General features: G+C 46.6%; 1 protein-coding gene across 2 annotated transcripts in view; it reads left to right on the top strand.

Moving 5' to 3' along the window:
- Positions 1-13,694: 13,694 nt before the first annotated feature.
- Positions 13,695-19,625, top strand: part of PDE6A (phosphodiesterase 6A) — a 167,234-nt gene continuing 161,303 nt past the window's right edge. The window contains exon 1 of one of the 2 annotated variants that reach the window (XM_040344508.1): positions 13,695-14,417. In XM_040344508.1, coding sequence (XP_040200442.1) covers positions 13,944-14,417 — 474 coding nt within the window. In that variant the 5' untranslated portion in view covers positions 13,695-13,943. The remainder of the gene's footprint in view (positions 14,418-19,625) is intronic. The other variant, XM_040344509.1, reaches the window with a different exon arrangement.

Genomic DNA, 19,625 nt, shown 5'->3' on the forward strand with positions numbered 1-19,625 from the left:
TGCCTGAACCCGGGGAAGGTGGGACTCCCAATCAGTGCTGAAGATGACTATGTCATCTAGGTAGACAGAAGCGTACCGTTGGTGTGGACGCAGAGTTTTGTCCATGGCCCTTTGGAACGTGGCCGGGGCTGAGTGTAGACCAAATGGCATCCTCTTATATTGGAAGTGGCCTTCTGGGGTAGAGAAGGCTGTCTTCTCCCTGGCTTCCTTAGTCAGGGGAATCTGCCAGTACCCTTTTGTGAGGTCTAGCGTGGTAATGTACCTGGCAGGCCCCAACCTTTCAATTAGCTCATCTACTCATGGCATGGGATATGCGTCGAATTTGGAGACTTCATTAAGCTTTCTGAAGTCGTTGCAGAAGCGGAGGGTGCCGTTGGGCTTGGGTACCAACACAATTGGACTTGACCATTCGCTCTGCGACTCTTCAATGACTCCAAGCTCGAACATTCTTTTAACCTCTTCGGACACTGCCACCCTATGAGCATCTGGGATACGGTAAGGCTTTAACCTGACTTTTACATTGGGCTCGGTCACAATGTCATGCTCGATGACGTTGGTGCGACCGGGCAACTCTGAAAACATATCTCTATTTTTTTGTAGAAACTCTTTGGTTTGCTGGATTTGAGGTCTAGTCAGGGTAGCAGCAACCTGCACCAAGTTGATCCCTGCATGGTCCCCTGACTGTACCCCTACTACCGCTGACACTTGTTCTCTGTCTCTCCAGGGTTTCAACAAATTGATGTGGTAGATCTGGTAGGGTTTTCTTTTCCCCGGCTGGTGTACCTTGTAATCTACCTCACCGACTTTCTCTACTACCTCAAATGGGCCCTGCCATTTGGCCAAGAATTTGCTCTCTACCGTGGGTATTAGAACAGCCACCCGGTCTCCTACTTGGAACTGTCTAATTTTAGCCGACCTGTTATATACTCTCCTTTGGGCATCCTGGGCCTTCTGCATGTGCTCCTTCACCAGTGGCATCACCTTAGCCACCCTCTCTCGCATTTGAGAGATATGCTCTACCACCGTTTTGTGTGGTGAGGATTCACTTTCCCACGTTTCTTTTACCAGGTCGAGTAACCCCCGGGGCCTTCGACCATACACTAACTCAAATGGCGAAAAACCTGTGGATGCTTGCGGGACCTCCCGGATAACAAATAACAGGGCAGGGAGTAACATATCCCAATCCTTCCCATCTTTCTGGACTACTCTTTTCAACATGGATTTTAGGGTTTTATTGAATCTTTCGACTAGGCCATCGGTCTGTGGGTGGTAGACAGACGTCCGCAACTGCTTAATTTGAAACAATTTGCACAAGTCCGCCATTACCTTTGACATAAAAGGGGTACCCTGGTCTGTCAGGATCTTTTTGGGGAACCCAGTTCATGAGAACATTTGAAACAACTCCCTGGCGATGGCCTTAGAGGAGGCTTTCCTCAAAGGGACAGCTTCTGGATACCTAGTTGCGTAATCTAGGATGACCAATATGTATTGGTGGCCCCGTGCCGACTTTACCAGGGGTCCCACCAGATCCATAGCTATCCGTTCAAACGGGACTTCGATAATCGGCAAGGGCACCAGAGGGTTTCTATAGTGTGGCACTGGGGCGGTTAACTGGCAAATGGGACAAGACGCACAGTATCTTTTAACCTCAGCCTTCAACCCTGGCCAGTAAAACCGGTCGTTTATCCTGGCCTCTGTTTTCTCCGCCCCCAGGTGTCCTCCCAGTGCATCGTTGTGGGCTAGATCGAGGAGCATCCGCCTATACGGTTGGGGAACCAGCAACTGCTCTGTAGTTTCCCCTCGGCTCTCAGCCACTCGATACAGTTAGTCCCCCTTCAACGCAGTGAGGGAACCTCTGGCCTGCGTCTGGCATTTGTGGTACCCCATCAACAACAGAAACCTGCTCTCGAGCATTGACCAAGGCAGGGTCCCGTAATTGGGCGGTACCAAATGCACCTCTGGACACATCTAGATCTGGATGTACTGGCCTTGAGGATGTTTCCCCTTCATCCTCCTCAACCGGGGAGAGCTCCTCATCATCCTCCCCCAGCATAACTTGTAATGGGAAGACCTCCCCCCCTCAGAGATCAACCCGGGTTTAAGACCTGGGTCAGGGGCATTATCCTCCACATTAGTATTCCCTGCGACTTCATTATCAATGGTAGGTATTTCTATATCAGAGGGGTGTATTTCAGCTCCGGACCCCTCGGACCCTGTCCCTTCCAGGCCCAGTGCCCCCAGTTCCCCTGGTGGTGCCATTTGCACCTCGTTCCATAGTTCCAGAAATAGTGGACAGTCCCGCCCCACTATGATGTCATGAATTAAACTGTTTACCACCCCGACCTCCTGTGTAACTGAGGCATGGCCATAAGAGACAGTCACCGGAACCAAGGGGTACTCCTTGGTATCCCCATGAATGCATACCACCCGAAGAGTTTTAGTCACTGGTCTAAGCCTCCCAAGTACCCTGGCATGTACTAATGTTACCATGCTACCGGAGTCCAGTAGGGCCCTGGCAGGAAGGTGGTTCACCCACACTTCACACTCAAACCGTCCTGCAGCCAGGTCAAGATGAGTGGTACACACACTTCGCACATAGAAGGAGCTTCTCCGACCAGTTCCGCACTCCATAGGCTCCTCCTGCAGTGGGCATTGTGCCCGGGTATGCCCCCAGGACCGACATCGCCAACATTGTATGTCTCCCATCTTTGGTACAGGAACCGACCTCCGTGGTTCTAGGGCAGATGGTGTAAACCTGCGGACGCCAACATCTGGCAAGGCTTCTCTCCTCAGGTTGGTGGCTGGTCTGGGTGTCCTTGGTGTGGGTTCTCGACGCTTGGCAGGCCCAAGCAGGTCCTCCACCATGGTATACCGTTCAACCAGCTCGATCAGCTGGTCAGCATTGGTAGGGTTTCCGTGGCTTACCCAGCGCTGTAGGTCATCTGGCAGGGACCGTAGGTACCAGTCCATCACCACTCGTTCCACCATTTTTGGGCCTGACAATTTTTCTGGCTGCAGCCATTTTTTGACTAACTGGATTAGTTCATGCATCTGGGACCTGGGTGGTTGGTCCGATTTGTACCGCCAGCGATGCACCCTCTGAGCCCGGACAGCTGTGGTCACTCCCAGGCGGGCCAGGATTTCAGCTTTTAGACGTTCATAGTCTTTGATGTGCTCAGCTGGGAGGTCAAAATAGGCCTTTTGCGGGTCACCAGTGAGAAAAGGCGATATAATGCCGGCCCATTGGTCCCGGGGCCACGCTTCTCTCTCTGCTATCCTTTCAAAGGTGGTAAGAAAGGCTTCCACGTCATCGCTGGGTGTTAGTTTCTGCAAGAAATGGCTGGCTCTAACAGACACTGGGTTGCTAACGGCAACGGCCGATTGCTCTTGTCCCTGAGCCAGCCGCTGTACTGCCTCCTGCAAGGCAGTCACCTGCGCTTGAGTGGACTCCCGCTGGGCTGTAAACTGGGCGGCTAGCAGCCGTGTGTTTTCCTGCTGCTGAGCCATCGCTTCCTCATGGCGACGGTTGGCGTCTGCTGACGCTTGCTGCTGGGTCACGGTGGCTTGTGCCAAAGCCCTAATGACCTCTTCCATGTCGTTGCGTGCTATTTGTAATGTCTGGGCTGGCTTCACCCAAGACATGCCATAGGTACACTGTCTCTTTAAATGTCAGTTTTTTAAACGTTTTTTTTGCGCCTGCAAATGCACTTTGTCCGCATTCGACACCAATTGTAAACTTTGGGGGTCTTTAAGCTCCGCGAGACAAGTGCGTAAAACCGTTTCAGTAAAGCAAAGGGTCTTTATTGGTGACCAAACAAAACAAAATAAAGCTTTTCTTCAGCATCCAAAACGTCACAACAAAAGTCCTGCTTGTTTCCAGCATTAATTAGGAAAAAGTCTTTCTTCAGAAAAACAACCAAAAGAAAGGCACATACGTTTTTTAGTAAGAAGTCCTCCAGACCTTATCTGCAGACACAGCTTCACTTTCAAACTACTCAAAAGTCCTCTCTGAGCAGCTAGCAGACTTCCATCTTGTCCTCACAGGTGCACTCTCCCAACTCACTCACTCCCTCCAGCATCACTTCCTGCTTTAATGGGTGGTTGTCTGTGAGATTTTAACCCCTTGTGCGCTGGCTTCCAGGGTTTAGGAGTGGAGGCTCCATCCCACCCAAATAACACTTTGGAGCCTCCAAAATTCCAGGCCCCAAACTACTTTATTAAGATAGAGAAGACTGCGAGCCAGTCCTCTCTGAATTAGCGCCTGCCTGGAACTTTTCACCCACTTTTGGGTGACCCCCTGAACCTTCTACCTCTATTTAAATGGACCATAGTCCAAACAGTGGTGCCGTATAGCACCCGTCCAGGACCCACCCCCGGTGTCCTGTACACTAGGTATATAGAGCAGGCAGGCTAGTCAGTTAAAGTTACAGGCCCGGATTCAGAAAGGACTTACGACGGCGTATCTCCAGATCCGCCGTAGTAAGTCCAAATCTGCGCCGTCGTATCTATGCGCTTATTCAGGAACTGAGATACGCCTGAATTTTGCAAGATACGACCGACGTAAGTCTCCTTACGCCGTCGTATCTTGGGTGCATATTTACGCAAGGGGCGCTTCCATAGATTTACGCGTCGAATATGCAAATGACCTAGATACGCCGATTCACGAACGTACTTGCGCTCGTCAGCTTTAGCTACGCCGTTTACGTAAGGCTTACGTGCGGCGTAAGTTTACCCCTCATAAAGCAGGGGTAAGTCATGTTAAGGTATGGACGTCGGAAACGTCGGAACAGTGTCGTATTTTACGTCGTTTGCGTAAGTCATACGTGAATGGGGCTGGGCGTAGGTTACATTCACGTCGAAAGCATTGAGTCGACGTATCTTAGGGAGTATTTGCGACGTGATTCTGAGCATGCGCGCGCATGTGCCGTTCGATTGGCCATGCATTTACATGGGGTCACGCTTCATTATAATACAACATGCCCACTGCCTTGCTACTTTGAATTACGCGGGCTTACGCCGGCCCATTTACGTTACGCCGGCGTACATATGGGAGCAAGTGCTTTGTAAATACAATACGTGCCTCTCTACGTTACATCGGCGTAGCGCATATGAGATGCGCTACGCCCGCTCAAAGATACGACAATGGATCTGAATCGCGGCCACAGTGTGTAGAGGATATATATGCATCCCAGGTGTTGTACATATATTTATACACTGTATAGTTTAGCTAGATCAGCTATTCATAATTTACTGGCAGGCAGTTGATTGTTCTAGCTGCAGTATTCTCACGTGATGTATTGCCTGTGTCCTCTGTAGTTTGAACCTAAAGCTACTTGGTGTGTACTGCCCGTGTCCTCTGTAGTTTGCACCTAAAGCTATTTAGTGTGTACTGCACGTGTCCTCTGTAGTTTGCACCTAAAGCTACTTGGTGTGTACTGCACGTGTCCTCTGTAGTTTGCACCTAAAGCTACTTGGTGTGTACTGCACGAGTCCTCTGTAGTTTGCACCTAAAGCTACTTGATGTGTACTGCCCGTGTCCTCTGTAATTTGCACCTAAAGCTACTTGGTGTGTACTGCCCGTGTCCTCTGTAGTTTGCATCTAAAGCTACTTGGTGTGTACTGCACATGTCCTCTGTCGTTTGCACCTAAAGCTACTTGGTGTGTACTGCACGTGTCCTCTGTAGTTTGCACCTAAAGCTACTTGGTCTGTACTGCCCGTGTCCTCAGCAGTTTGCACCTAAAGCTATGAGGTGTGTGTACTGCCTTTGTCCTCTGCAGGCCATTAGTATGTCTGGAAGGACAACAAGGAGAGGCAGAGAGTCACGAGGGCAAGCAGGCTCTGCGTCTAGAGGCAACAGTGCTGGTCGTGGACACAGTGCATCCTCATCAGCACGTGGCCATTGGACAAGCTTGTCCTTGTTTTCGGCAGCTGGCCGTGTTGAGCCGCAACATGCCAAAGACTTGGAAGAGTGGATGACCAAGCTGTCCTCATCCTCCTCATCCTCTCTCACCCAGGTTTAGGGTACTTTGTCTGGCAAAGCAGCTGCCAAGGCATCCTCTTCCCTCTGCTCAATGGCATCACTCCTTCCCTATCCCCACCATGTCCTCCTGAGGAGTCCCCCGAACTATTTGAACACAGTGTTGGGTACATGCTGCATGAGGATGCACAGCGTTTTGAAGGCTCCGATGATGGTACACAGCTAGAGGAAGGTAGTAATGTGAGCCCAGAGAGAGGGGGTGCCCAAGAAGGACAGCAATCTGGCAGTCATGTTCCCCCAGCTGCAGCATACTGCCAGGTCTTCTACAGTGATGAGGAGGGAGGGGATGATGAGGTCACTGACTCTACGTGGGTGCCTGATAGGAGAGAGGAGGAGGAGGGGGAGGAGGCACAGGCACATCTCCAACGAGGCAGGATGCCCTCCAGGGGCCAGCTTAAGGGCAACACAGCGACTGCATCACAACGCAGAGCTACGCATGTGCAGGGCGCTGCTGTGTCTCAGCGTTATTCCAAAAGTTCTTTGGTGTGGGCCTTTTTTGAGACGAGTGTATCAGATCGCACCGCTGCTATTTGCAACATATGTCTGAAGCGTATCTCGCGTGGCCAAAACATCACCCGCTTGGGCACCACATGCTTGACCAGACATATGTCGACCTGCCATGCAGTTCGTTGGCAAGCGTACCTCAAAGATCCACACCAAAGAACAAAGCAGACCTCCCATTGCCCCTCATCAGCTGGGATCTTCAACCCCACTATACCCTCAGTCCTCTCTGAAGCCTGCACTGATAGGACTGAAGGTGAATTAGGTGTGTCACAGCCTAGTACATGCGGGCAATCTACTATCGGTACACCAATGGCAGATTGTACCAGGCAAATTTCCCTGCCCCAGCTGCTGCAGCGCCGAAAGAAGTTCTCTCCCAGCCATCCACATGCCCACCGGTTGATTGCTAGCTTAGCAAAATTGCTAGCACTTCAACTGCTGCCTTTTCAGTTGGTAGATTCTGCCCCCTTCCGTGAGTTTGTGGAATGTGCAGTACCTCAGTGGCAAGTTCCCAAATGCCACTTTTTCTCACGGAAGGCGATTCCGGCTCTCTACCGTCATGTGGAAGGCAATGTCCATGCCTCACTGGACAGGGCAGTCAGTGGTAAGATGCATATTACCGCTGACTCATGGTCCAGCAGGCATGGACAGGGACGTTACCTATCTTTCACGGCGCATTGGGTGACTCTGCTGGCAGCTGGGAAGGACGCAGGACAAGGTACAGTAGTGTTGGAGGTTGTTCCGCCACCACGCCTCCAAAATGCTACTACTGATTGTGACACACCTCTCTCCTCCACCCCATCTTCTTCTTCCTCTGTGGCCTCTTCCTGTGCTGATGTGTCCTCAGAAGCAGCAGTGCTCCGTAGGCGTTCAAGGGGCTACGCAGGTACGCAGGCAAAGAGAAGCCATGCGGTGCTTGAGCTGGTGTGCTTGGGGGACAGGAGCCACACTGGGGCAGAGGTTCTGTCAGCTCTGCAGGGGCAGGCTCAGAGGTGGTTGACGCCACGCTAGCTTAAGCCAGGATTGGTGGTTTGCGACAATGGCACCAACCTCCTCTCTGCCCTGGGACAGGGACAACTGACCCATGTGCCCTGTTTTGCTCATGTCCTTAATTTGGTGGTGCAGCGGTTCTTGGGCAGGTACCCGGGCTTACAGGATGTCCTGAAGCAGGCCAGGAAATCTGTGTGCATTTCCAACAGTGCTCAGCTGGCAGACCTCCAAAGGGAATACAACCTGCCCAAGAACCGCCTAATCTGTGACATGCCCACCAGGTGGAACTCTACGTTGGCCATGCTGTAGCGCCTGCACACGCAGCAGAGGGCCATCATTGAGTATCTGTACCAATATGGCAGCAGAACTGGGTCAGGGGAGGTTGTTTTTTTCCCCAGGCCAGTGGGCCTTGATCAGGGATGCATGCACTGTCCTGTCACCATTTGAGGAGGCTACGAGGATGGTGAGCAGTGACAGTGCATGCATCAGTGAGACTGTCCCTCTTATTCACATGTTGGAGCACACGCTGCATGGAATAATGGACAGGGCCCTTGAGGCAGAACAGAGGGAGGAAGAGGAGGACTTCCTTACCTCTCAAGGCCCCCTTCATCCAGACAGTGTTCCTGCTTGCCCGCTTATCACACAGGAAGAGGAGGAGGAGGAGGATTGTGTCAGCATGGAGGTGGAGCCTAGCACTCAGCATCAGCAGCAGTCTTCAAGGGATCAATTACAGTCCCAAGGAACCCATGGACTTGTACATGGCTGGGATGAGGTGGCTGCGGATCATGTCGTCCTCAGTGACCCAGAGGACTCCGCACCGAATGCCTCAGCAAACCTACGCTGCATGGTCTCCCTGATCCTGCAAAGCCTGCGGAAGGATGCTCGTATTCGTGCTATCAGGGAGAGGGATCATTACTGGCTGGCAACTCTCCTTGATCCACGTTACAAGAATAAGGTTGCGGACCTTATCTTGCCGGTGCAGAGGGAGCAGAAGATGAAACATCTTTGGGAGGCCTTGCAGAAAGGTCTGTGGAACGCGTTCCCAGAGACTGGGGGGGTTACAAAATCCTGGTCCTGGACAACGTGTTGCTGAGGCTTCCGTCAGTCACAGAAGGAGCGGTGGAGAAGGTGGCCGTCTGATCGATGCGTTCAGACAATTTTTTAGTCCGCAGCCCCAAGGTATGACTGGTTCAAGCAACCATCGCCAGCGTCTGTTTTACATGGTGCAGGAATACCTATGGGCAAGATCAGACTTGGACACCTTTCCCACCGAAAAACCTCTGGCTTACTGGGTCTTAAGGATAGATCACTGGCCAGAGCTTGCACAGTACGCAATTGAGCTACTGGCTTGTCCTGCATCCAGCGTTCTTTCAGAACGCACATTCAGTGCTGCTGGAGGCTTTGTAACCGATCACAGGGTGTGCCTCTTCACCGACTTGGTCGATTGACTGACCTTCATAAAAATGAATCAGGCTTGGATCACCACCAGCTACCAAGCACCTGATGCTGATGTAACTGAATAATTTTTTTTTGAAATGTCAGATCCCTTCAAGACTGCCTATGCTGATGCTGAGTGACTATCCTGTGATGCTGAGTGAATATCCTTTTCCCCCTTAATGATCTTGCTGATAGCTTGTAAGAACATTGTTGGTTCTGGGCACCACCACCAGTGGCTAATGCCCAATTTGTCTGCCCCTGTTTAACAGGGGCGTGTAATTACAATTTTTGATGCAATACTTTGCAGCGGGCTCATTCCTGCGCTCCAACTAGAGCAGGTATCCTCAAGCTACGGCCCTCCAGCTGTTGTAGAACTACACATCCCATGAGGCATTGTAACACACTGACATTCACAGACATGACTAGGCATGATGGGAATTGTAGTTCCTGGACAACTGGAGGTCCGTAGTTTGAAGACCCCTGAACTAGAGTATCTGTGAGGGGTTACACCAGCACCAGTGCTCAATTTTTCTGCCCCTGTTTAACAGGGGCGTGTAATTACAATTCTTGATGCAATGCTTTGCAGCGGGCTTATTCCTGCCCTCCAACTAGAGTATCTGTGAGGGGTTGCAGTGTTGTGGCACCAGTGCCTAAGGCCCAATTTTTTCTGCCCCTGTTTAACAGGGGCGTGTAATTACAATTTTTGATGCAATACTAGAGCATCTGCGAGGAGTTGCAGCATTGTGGCACCAGCACCAGTGCCTAAGGCCCAATTTTTCTGCCCCTGTTCAACAGGGGCATGTAATTACAATTCTTGATCTAATATTTCTAATATTTCACAGCAGGGCGTTCCAGCGCCCACCAAGACTAACTGTGAGGGCTTACAGTGTTGTGACAACACCAACACCTAGGGCCCAAATTAATGCAGAGTATATACGGCAGGCCCCTACTTTCAAACATCCAACTTACAAATGACTCCTACTTGCAAACGGAAGGAGACAACAGGAAGTGAGAGGAAATCTACCCCTAGGAAGGGAAATTCTCTTCTGTAAAAGGTGTCTCCTGTCCACTGATGCTTTATCACCAATCCTTGTTTCACAAAAAAAAAAAAATCATTTGTCATTGGGACAGAAAGTGAGGTGCAATCTTCTGAACAGATGCACACAGACAGCAAAACAAATGTTACAGGGGTGATAACCCTTCTCTATGTTTTCAGAAAAGCTTAAAAAAAGATTTTATGGCTGAAGCTACACTTTAAAGAAGTACCAGTTGAAAATTACAAACAGATTCTACTTAACAACAAACCTACAGTCTCTGTCTTGTTTGCACCGCCTGTATACTGCTGTTCAAAGTATATAGGGCCAAAGGGGCTTGTAATGAGGTGGGCGGGAAAACTCATGCTATTTTTCTCAGTGATTTTTATCTATATTGCAGGGACCAAACATTACATTAAAGCCGCAAGCAGTCTTAAATTACTTTTTTCTTATAGTAATCTAATTTTGCGCAGGGACAGTTATAAACATGTGCCACTTCACAGGCATACTATAGACACCCAGCAGGTACGATATTTAAAGGAATTTTTCATTTTTTTTTTTCACTTTAAGCATCATTAAAATCGCTGCTCCAGAAAAAATGACAATTTTTAAAACTTTTTTTTCCATTGATACATGTTCCCTGGGGAAAGACCCAGGTCCCCAAACTCGTTTTCCGACAATAACTTGCATATTAAGCTTTAAAATGAGCACTTTTGAATTTGAACGTTTGAGTCCCATTGACATCAATGGGGTTCTAAATGTTCGCGCGAACGTTCGGTCCGTTCGAAGGTTCTGGTGCAAACCGAATGGGGGGGTGTTCGGGTCATCCCTAGTCCTTTGTTATTTGCCTTCACCTTCTCAAGAACTTTAGCCCCTCTGACACACCAGGTTTATTGTACAAACAATATCACAGGAAATCACTGAAAGTAAATTAAACCAGCATCAAACCAGGTTGTAAAGGCAAACTTAACACACTGTCACCCACATGGTTGGTAACTAGAAAAAAATGGAATAACAATGTTAATAACACAATTTAGCATACAAAGTGATTAACAGCAAGGAATAGACATAAGATGACATTTGGCACTAAGATCAGCATTACAAGTAGTAAGGCCACCTCAAGTGCAACAGTGAGCAGTAGTAAACTTTAATCTACCAAATACTGCAACTATACTGTCAGGCCTCATACACACGACAGAGTTTCTCGGCAGAATTCAGCGAGAAACTCGGTCAGAGCCGGATTCTGCCGAGAAACTCTGTCGTCTGTACACTTTCGGCCCGATGGAGCCGCAGAGGAACTCGTCGAGAAAATAGAGAACATGTTCTTTATTTTCTCGTTGTTCTATGGGAGCTCTCGGCCCGCCGAGCTCCTCGGCGGCTTCAGGGCTGAACTGGCCGAGGAACTCGATGTGTTTGGCACGTCGAGTTCCTCGGCCGTGTGTACGAGGCCTTAGAGTGCATTTATGGTGGTGATGCTAGTCCTAGACCAACTGGGTATGCACTTCGCAAAAGAGAAGCAGGATGTATCAGTCACAGAGGGGCCAGGGGAACAAGGGGCTTACAGAATAATTACTACAGAAGTCCTTGGAGATGTTCTTCTGCCAGCTATTGTTGGGGCCCTTTAAGATCATTGGTGCAATAAACAACAGACCCAGTTAACCTGCAATATAAGTACAGTATAGGTACAGTATAGTCATGGCAAAGGTGCAAGGTAGATGTGATTCAGATGTGGTAAAAGGTTTGGTATAATGTGGTAAAGGGTTGGTAAAGGTGCAGTCTAGGTTTGACATAAGTGTGGCATGGAGTGCAGTATGTGTGTGGTATTGATTGGGTGTACTGTTCTCAGTGGCTCAGTCCATGTTAGCAGTATTAGTAGTAGGCAAATAGACCTCTCACCAGTCCCATGGATGCTATGGTCACCTCTTTCTGCAGAATGGGGCCCCTTGGTCTCTCCGCAAAAACCTGTGGTGATCAGCTGTGGGAAGCAGAGGGTGAGTGGACAATGCAATTTCCCTGTGGAAGTGGTGTATCTACTTCGATGTGGGTGGATATACCCTGATCATTGTCATGCTGAGCTGTATAACCTGACCTGTGTCATGCTGAGCTATATACCCTGATCTGTGTCATGCTGAGCTGTATAACCTGACCTGTGTCATGTTCAGCTATATACCCTGATCTGTGTCATGCTGAGCTGTATACCCTGTTCTGTGAGGCTGAGCTATATACCCTGATCTGTAAGGCTCAGTTGTATACCCTGCTCTGTGTCATGTTGAGCTATATGCCCTGATCTGTGTAATGCTGAACTATATACCCTGATCTGTGTCATGCTGAGCTATATACCTTGATCTGTGGGGTTGAGCTAAATACCATGATCTGTGAGGCTGAGCTGTATACCCTTATCTGTAAGGCTGAGCTATATACTCTGTCCTGTGATGCTGAGCTGTATACGCTGTCCTGTGATTCTGGTGCTGTATACTCTGTCCTGTGATGCAGAGGCTGAATTCTGACACTAACGGTGGAAGCAAGTGGAATACAGGGGGGTGAAGTGGGTGGATTATATAAGGGGTGGGGCTTAGGAGAAGTGGGAGGGGTCAAATGGGAAGGTCTTGCGCCCCTCATCCTAAAACATCACCATCTGCCACTGGTCTGCTACCCAAAAACTCCTAAAGAAGCGGTGAATATCATAAAACATGTCGAGAGTCATCGACTACCTGCATGTTCCTCATTACTGTCATTGAAGGGGAATTTTTTTATATTCCTGTAATTTCAGTTGTATGTATGGGATATAGAAACAGCTGTTCAGTCTATTGGGAGCTTATGCCCTTCTATTCATAATCCTTAAACGTTGGATGTTTTTTAATACAATTTTTTGTAATAAAACGTTTGTATGATTTTAACTGAATTGCTTTTGTGATGTCTATGGTGGTATCAACGAAATCTATACTCCTCAATATTTTTTTCTTTTTGACTCAGATGAGAATGATGTTCCTTGCCCCACCCCCTCTCCTCCCGCAAACTCCTGGGACACATCACATGTCCCAGGAGGCTGTAAGACCATACACAATATGCTGCACAAGCTTACGCATGCACAGTTGGAAGAGGCTATGGCTTCCCGAGGAACCATTTCCAAGATGGCAGCACTGGGAACCTGCAGCAGTAAGAAGAACGGGCAAGAGGAAGACAGTGCCGGACCCCAGGAACTGGTAAAGACCTGATTCTTAAAAGTCATCAGCTACAGTGTTTGTAGCCGTTGACTTAAAAAACAAAATCAAACTGATGTTCTGTTACACTTGTCTTGAAATATAATCATTTCAGAAAACATAAGGTATGCAAATGTATGTAAACCCTACAATTTAAATAATAAGGGAAAAAGGAATATATAAACATCATAACCATTATATCCTACTGATATATATGTAAGTCTGAATGCAATATAGAGACTGTAGCTGCATTTGCATCTGTGAAATAATGACAGCATTTTACCTGACAGACAGCAAGGGAGTCACAGATATCATTATGCATTTTCCTTTATAAACATACCGTGTTTGTTAATCTGCCAACTGCAGTTGATTTTGTATCACTGGGTTCAGTTTTTAATATGATTGGTTACTGGATTACAGAGGTGTCATGTGATCATTTAAAATGATCAGGGTAATCCCCATTTCACCTTCACTATTAGAGGAATAATGCTGGCCTTGCTAAGAATCATCTTACACGTATGCTTCCAAATCAGGCTTACAGCTCAGAACAAGGAGATGGCATGAGCTGAAGATCTCCTTCTGTCCCCTGAAGGAGAAATACCCAGGGGATACCTAAATTTCCATGGGGATTTATATATTTTTTTTATTATGATTTTCATTATTTTCATGTTCTGACCCATATCCACTGGATTTAGAGGCATTTCTGGGAAGGCACATCGTGAGCCCATCATATTGTACTCAACATGAGCGCGCTGACGGAGGAGGCAGTAGAGAAGTATTTAGATGCCAATCCTGCTTTTGCCAAAACTTACTATGACAATAAATTCAGATCTGAAATTTTATTTGAGCTACTGAGCACTGAAAAGACCAATGTGGACTTCAGCACCTATCATGATCTAAGCAGTGTGGAGGAAAGCGAGATAGTCTTTGACCTGATTAGAGGTTTCCAGGAGAACCTCAATGTTGAAAGATGTGTCTTCAATGTACTCAAGAGGCTCTCGTTCATTATTCAGGCGGACCGCATGAGTTTGTTTATGTTCCGTATGAGAAACGGTACAGGCGAGTTAGCCTCCAGACTCTTCAATGTACACAAGGATGCCACCATGGAGGAATGCCTGGTAGTACCAGACTCGGAGATTGTGTTTCCTTTGGATGCTGGCGTGTTGGGATTTGTGGCACAGTCTAAGAAAATAATCAATGTTGAAAATGTGTTTGAGGTGAGTAATACAATTAAAAATCTTCTTTAAATGTAATCCAATTTTATTTGCCAATATTATTCCTTATGGCTTGTAGGAAAAGAATTGCTACGGCCTATAGGCTATTGTGTATTTCAACTAGTAAGTCAACATAACTGTACAACAATAATGCAGTGCATGATTTCAAACAGGTCATGTACAATACACACTAATATCTAATCTGGGATTAAACCGTTTCTTTATAAAGAAGTTGCACCAAAAGGCCATGCAGAGTGCCTGCGTCACACTGCAGAATGTAATGTATTTTCTTAAAGCTTTGCTTTGCCTCACATGAATATCGATATAGTTCCTGATGGACAGCAATCAGCTTTAGAAAAAAAGTGTGTAAAGGGAAGTTTAGTTTTAAAAACACAGTGACCAAGTAACTTTAGCATGCCAGCAAATATACTCTTATGTAATTCAATAGATGCCCTGCGGAGCTAAATTGTGTCTGAGTAGATAATCCCATTAAGATGATACAAGTAGAAGGCATGTCAAGGAGAGTCACATTATAACTATTATTGTTCTTCTACAAAATGTAAATCCGTCCATAGTAGCATGTTATCTTTATTTATTTTTAAATAAATACTTGTAGGCCTGCCGTGCCTGTATATTTTAAATTGATAACTAAAATGATTATCTCAAAGCTCACCGCACCCACGGGAATAAATTGTTAAATTCAGTCTTAAGGAATATTATAACAGGATTTTAATTAATTGGAAATCTACTTTAAAAAAAAAACACCAGCAGGGGATTTAAAAGTACTGGTATTGACTGTCAGAATCACAATAAATCAATGTAACGTCTCTTTCTTTTATAATTCTAAAAATACCAACATTGTGCCACTTTGCTCAGGTCTGGTTATTGGATACTGTTGCCCGAGTGCCCGAATGGTCAGTCCGCCCCTGTGTACAGTCATAGCTTCTTGCACTGTTGTATGGGCTCTTCTCCTGTACTGAAAATGCTCCCTCTGATTTCAATGCACAACGTGAGTTTCTCACAGTGTGCATTACAATCAGAATCAGATCCTGCCTCATTTCCTGCCTGGAGAACATCTAACATCTTCCAACCTATTCATCCCTAGTTTAACTGTCCCTGGCCCACCCATTGGATTTCAGTTCTTTTAGTCACAGAGGCTCATAATCACGTGTGAGTGTTACCTAGGGTGGTCTGCATGTAAATGCAGTCTGCCTAGGAATGCCCACTCCTCCAGATTGACATCCGCCCACCAGTGAATTTTGATTTTCGCACAACTCTTGCCAAGAGTCAGCCCACTGCTTGTATCAGGGCTGAGAATTACTGAGGCAGGGGGGATGTGATGTTTTCAGGAAGCTAAGTACAGCACCTCCCACAAGCCATGATCTGTCTGCATTGCAGAGAGAAGCACACTGGGGTCTGGTAAAGATGTTACTGACACCTAAATAAGATTTGCAATGAAAGCAGAAAGGATTTATTTAAAAATGTCATTACCATGTTAACGAGGGTAAGGGAAGAACCAGGGAAAACAATTTTTATGCCGATTTAACTTCAGTTTTAAGTGGACATGCAGAGACCAATTTTACCTTTAGGCCCTGTACACACGATCGAACATGTCTGCTGAAACTGGTCCGCGGACCAGTTTCAGCGGACTGATCCGACCGTGTGTACAGCCTAGCAGACAGGTTTTTCCAGCAGACAAGTTTTAAAGCATGCTTTAAAACTTGTCGGATGGAAACCTATCCGTCCGACATGTCCACTGGTTAGTACACCTAACCAGCGGACAGATATCTCCCACATGCTTCGAATGGATTCGACGCATGCGTGGAAGTATTTTACTTCCCGGTTTGGTGACATGGCGCCGTCAACTACACCGCCACGTCACCGCGCTGTTTGTCCTTGGGGATTTCGGTTTGATGGTGTGAACAGCCATCAGACCGAAATCTCCGAGCGGACATGTCCGATGAAAACGGTCCGCGGACTGTTTTCATCGAACATGTTCGATGGTGTGTACGAGGCCTTACTGTCTTTGTACCCATCCTAACCAACAGCCAACAACAAGAGTAGCTATCACAAGGTTTTTGAAAGTACCTTCATCAGTAAGAAATCCAGCCACCATCAGTTTGCTGTTTTTCAAGCACATCCATTTAGCACATACCATACCATCACCCCATTAACTGTAACTAGAACTAGGTTTTTTGGTTAGATTATAACAGAGGCCCACTTCTCGTAATTCACATAACACATTGGTACAAGTATATTTTATTCTTCAACATAATTTTTGGCACAAAGAAGTACAGATGCATCTCTTTTACCAAACACTTATGCCGCGTACACATGACTGTTTTTCATGACAAGAAAATATGCAATTTTTTAAATTGTGTGTAGGCTCCAGAGCATTTTTCTCAACGAGAAAAATGGCCATTAAAAATTTAGAACCTGCTCTATTTTTTCTCTAAGTTTTTCACGTCGTGAAAAACGGTCGTGTAGAGGCTTTAACGACGGGGGAAAAACCATGCATGCTCAGAAGCAAGTTATGAGAAGGGAAATTTGCATAATCAGCCCAAAGGGTGGCGCCATTCGATTGGAACTTCCCCTTTATAGTGCCGTCTTACGTTGTGTTCATCACTGCGCTTTGCTCGAGCCATTTTTTTAACGATCGTGTGTATGCAAGGCAGGCTTGACAAGAATCACATCGAGAAAAACGTCATTTTTTTCCATGACATTAAAAACGGTCGCGTGTACGCGGCATTACAATTTTTGGCAGATTTTACATAATTTTTTACTCTATTAATGGCTTTTTTTTTAAATCTGAATTATTGATATAGGCAATATCTTTTCAATTATGTTTATTAAATTTCGATAAGAAAACATACAAGTAGTAGCATTGCAAAGTATAATAGACAAAATTTATTTAACATATAAGCAATATCATGCTATAGGCATATCTTTACATAATCAGTGGCATAATTACCCAGGAGCCAAAATGGCTCATGTCACATATACAGTGGCCCTTAACTATCACAATGTTGCACTTACTGCAAGTACTGAGCAACATTTTTGGGGTAGTGGCTCAAAGGGTTGGTTTGGTTGCTCCAAGCAAAAATCACCCTTTCCACCCAATGTCTAGAATTATGGTGGCTGCCTAGGGAAAACAAGCTAGAGCTTGAATATTCATGGGTCTGTTTGTGGTTCTGCACTGAACATATTAATGTTTGTACTAACTAATCAACTAATTTGTACCAACTAATCAGCTTCCATCATGTTCCTATCTGGCTTCAGTAAACGTGAAACTGATTCAGTGGAATGTGTCATTGTAGTTTGCACATAGTTATTACAGCTCCTATTTTAATGAGTCCATTAGGACTCATTAGATAGGAGCTGCAGTGACTATGTGCAAACTACAATGACACATTCCACTGAATCAGTTTCACATTTACTGAAGCCAGATAGGAACATGATGGAAGCTGATTAGTTGGTACAAATTTCACATAGTCACTGCAATTCACTTTTCATTTTTAACCCATAAATATAGGAAAGGCTCTAAAAAATATGGGATGAAAAATAATATGTAAATGGCACAGATGAAACAACTGCTTCTGGGTGTCTGTGGTGGTCAACCATGATTTCTCCTTAACATTTCTTTATAGATATAAATCAGCAGTACATTCTGTTACCACAAAGAAGAATTTTACATTGGGATTGAAAAAAGATAAACGTTAGCCTAATTGTATAAAAGTAACACATCAAAGGCAATGCTGGTAATGCAAATAATTTTTCAATATTAGAAGAGCCCAGTTTAGGAAGTGGATCAAGACTCTTTAGCCCATAGTGCACCATCACACTGTGTACTGTGATTGCCATTTGTCCACGCTGAATAATCTCCAGTCACCACAAGGGCACATAGAAAACAATTATTTTCCTTGTGCCCCCTTTACACCAACATGCTTGGTTCCACCTCCTACCTAGTTCATGCCTTGGTTCCACCCCCTACCTATATGATGCATTTTTTCACACCAAACTGCAGCATAATAAACCACACTGTTGTGCACAATGTGACTCTTCATACAAAGTTTTAATTTTTTTTTAAGTAAACAGTACAATGTTCTGAAACTCAAGTTGCATCCCCCCTGATGGACCTCACACAGAAACTATAATTTTATTCTGCAGGCTCGTGTGAACAAAGCCTTAGGCCTCGTACACACGCACGGTTTTCTCGGCAAGAACCAGCAAGAAAACGGCTGGCAGAGCTTTTTGCCAAGAAAACCGTGCGTGTGTATGGGAAAACTGCCGGGAATCTAGACGAGAAAAATAGAGAACCTGCTCTCTTTTTTCTCATCGGGATTCTCGGCAGTGTTTTCTTGCCGAGAAACCCGAGCATGTGTATTCTTAACTGCCCTGTGGAAACCCACACATGCTCGATGAGACTTTGACGCATGCGCGGTAGCTTTTAAGGCATAGTGTAGGGTGTAGCAAGATGGCGGCGACGGCATCGAATGTGACGAGCGCGTGCTCGTCGTAGTCAATGACATCACCAAGTTCTTGCCATTCAAAATAGTGGCGGTTCTTTTGAATAACCGTGTGTACACTCGGCGAGCAAGGAAAGCTTGTCAGGAAAACTTCTTTTTTCCTGACGAGATTTCCGGCCGTGTGTACAGGGCTTCAGACTCTGCAATAGGGATTACAGAATGTTTGGTCCAATTTACCCATCCTTAAAGCGTTTGTACAGGAATTATTTTTTTTCGTTTAAAATAACAAACATTTCATACTTACCTCCACTGTGCAGTTCGTTTTGCACAGAGTGGCCCGGATCCACGTCTTCTGGGGTCCCTCGGCGGCTGTCTCGGTCCTCTCCGCAATTAGTAACCACAGTCATGCGAGAGCTTGCATGGTGGTCACTAATTGTGGGCGTGCTCCCGTGATACAGCGAGTGGCCATAGCCGCTCACTGTATCACTCGGCCCGCCCCTCGGCGCACCGCGTCACTGGATGTGATTGACATCAGCGCCAGCCAATGACTGCGCTGCTCTCAATCCCATCCGCTCTAGCCAATCAGTGGCCAGGTTGAGCGGCGAAGAGGATCTCCGGACCGCGCGGGACTTTCGAGGGGTCAGGTAAGTATAACGGGGGCTCGGGGGGGGGGGGGGGCGGCGTTATGCAATTTTTTCACCTTAATGCATAGATTGCATTAAGGTGAATTTTTTTTTCATTTACA

The sequence above is a fragment of the Rana temporaria genome, chromosome 3, assembly GCF_905171775.1.
Source record: "Rana temporaria chromosome 3, aRanTem1.1, whole genome shotgun sequence".
Classification (NCBI taxonomy): domain Eukaryota; kingdom Metazoa; phylum Chordata; class Amphibia; order Anura; family Ranidae; genus Rana; species Rana temporaria.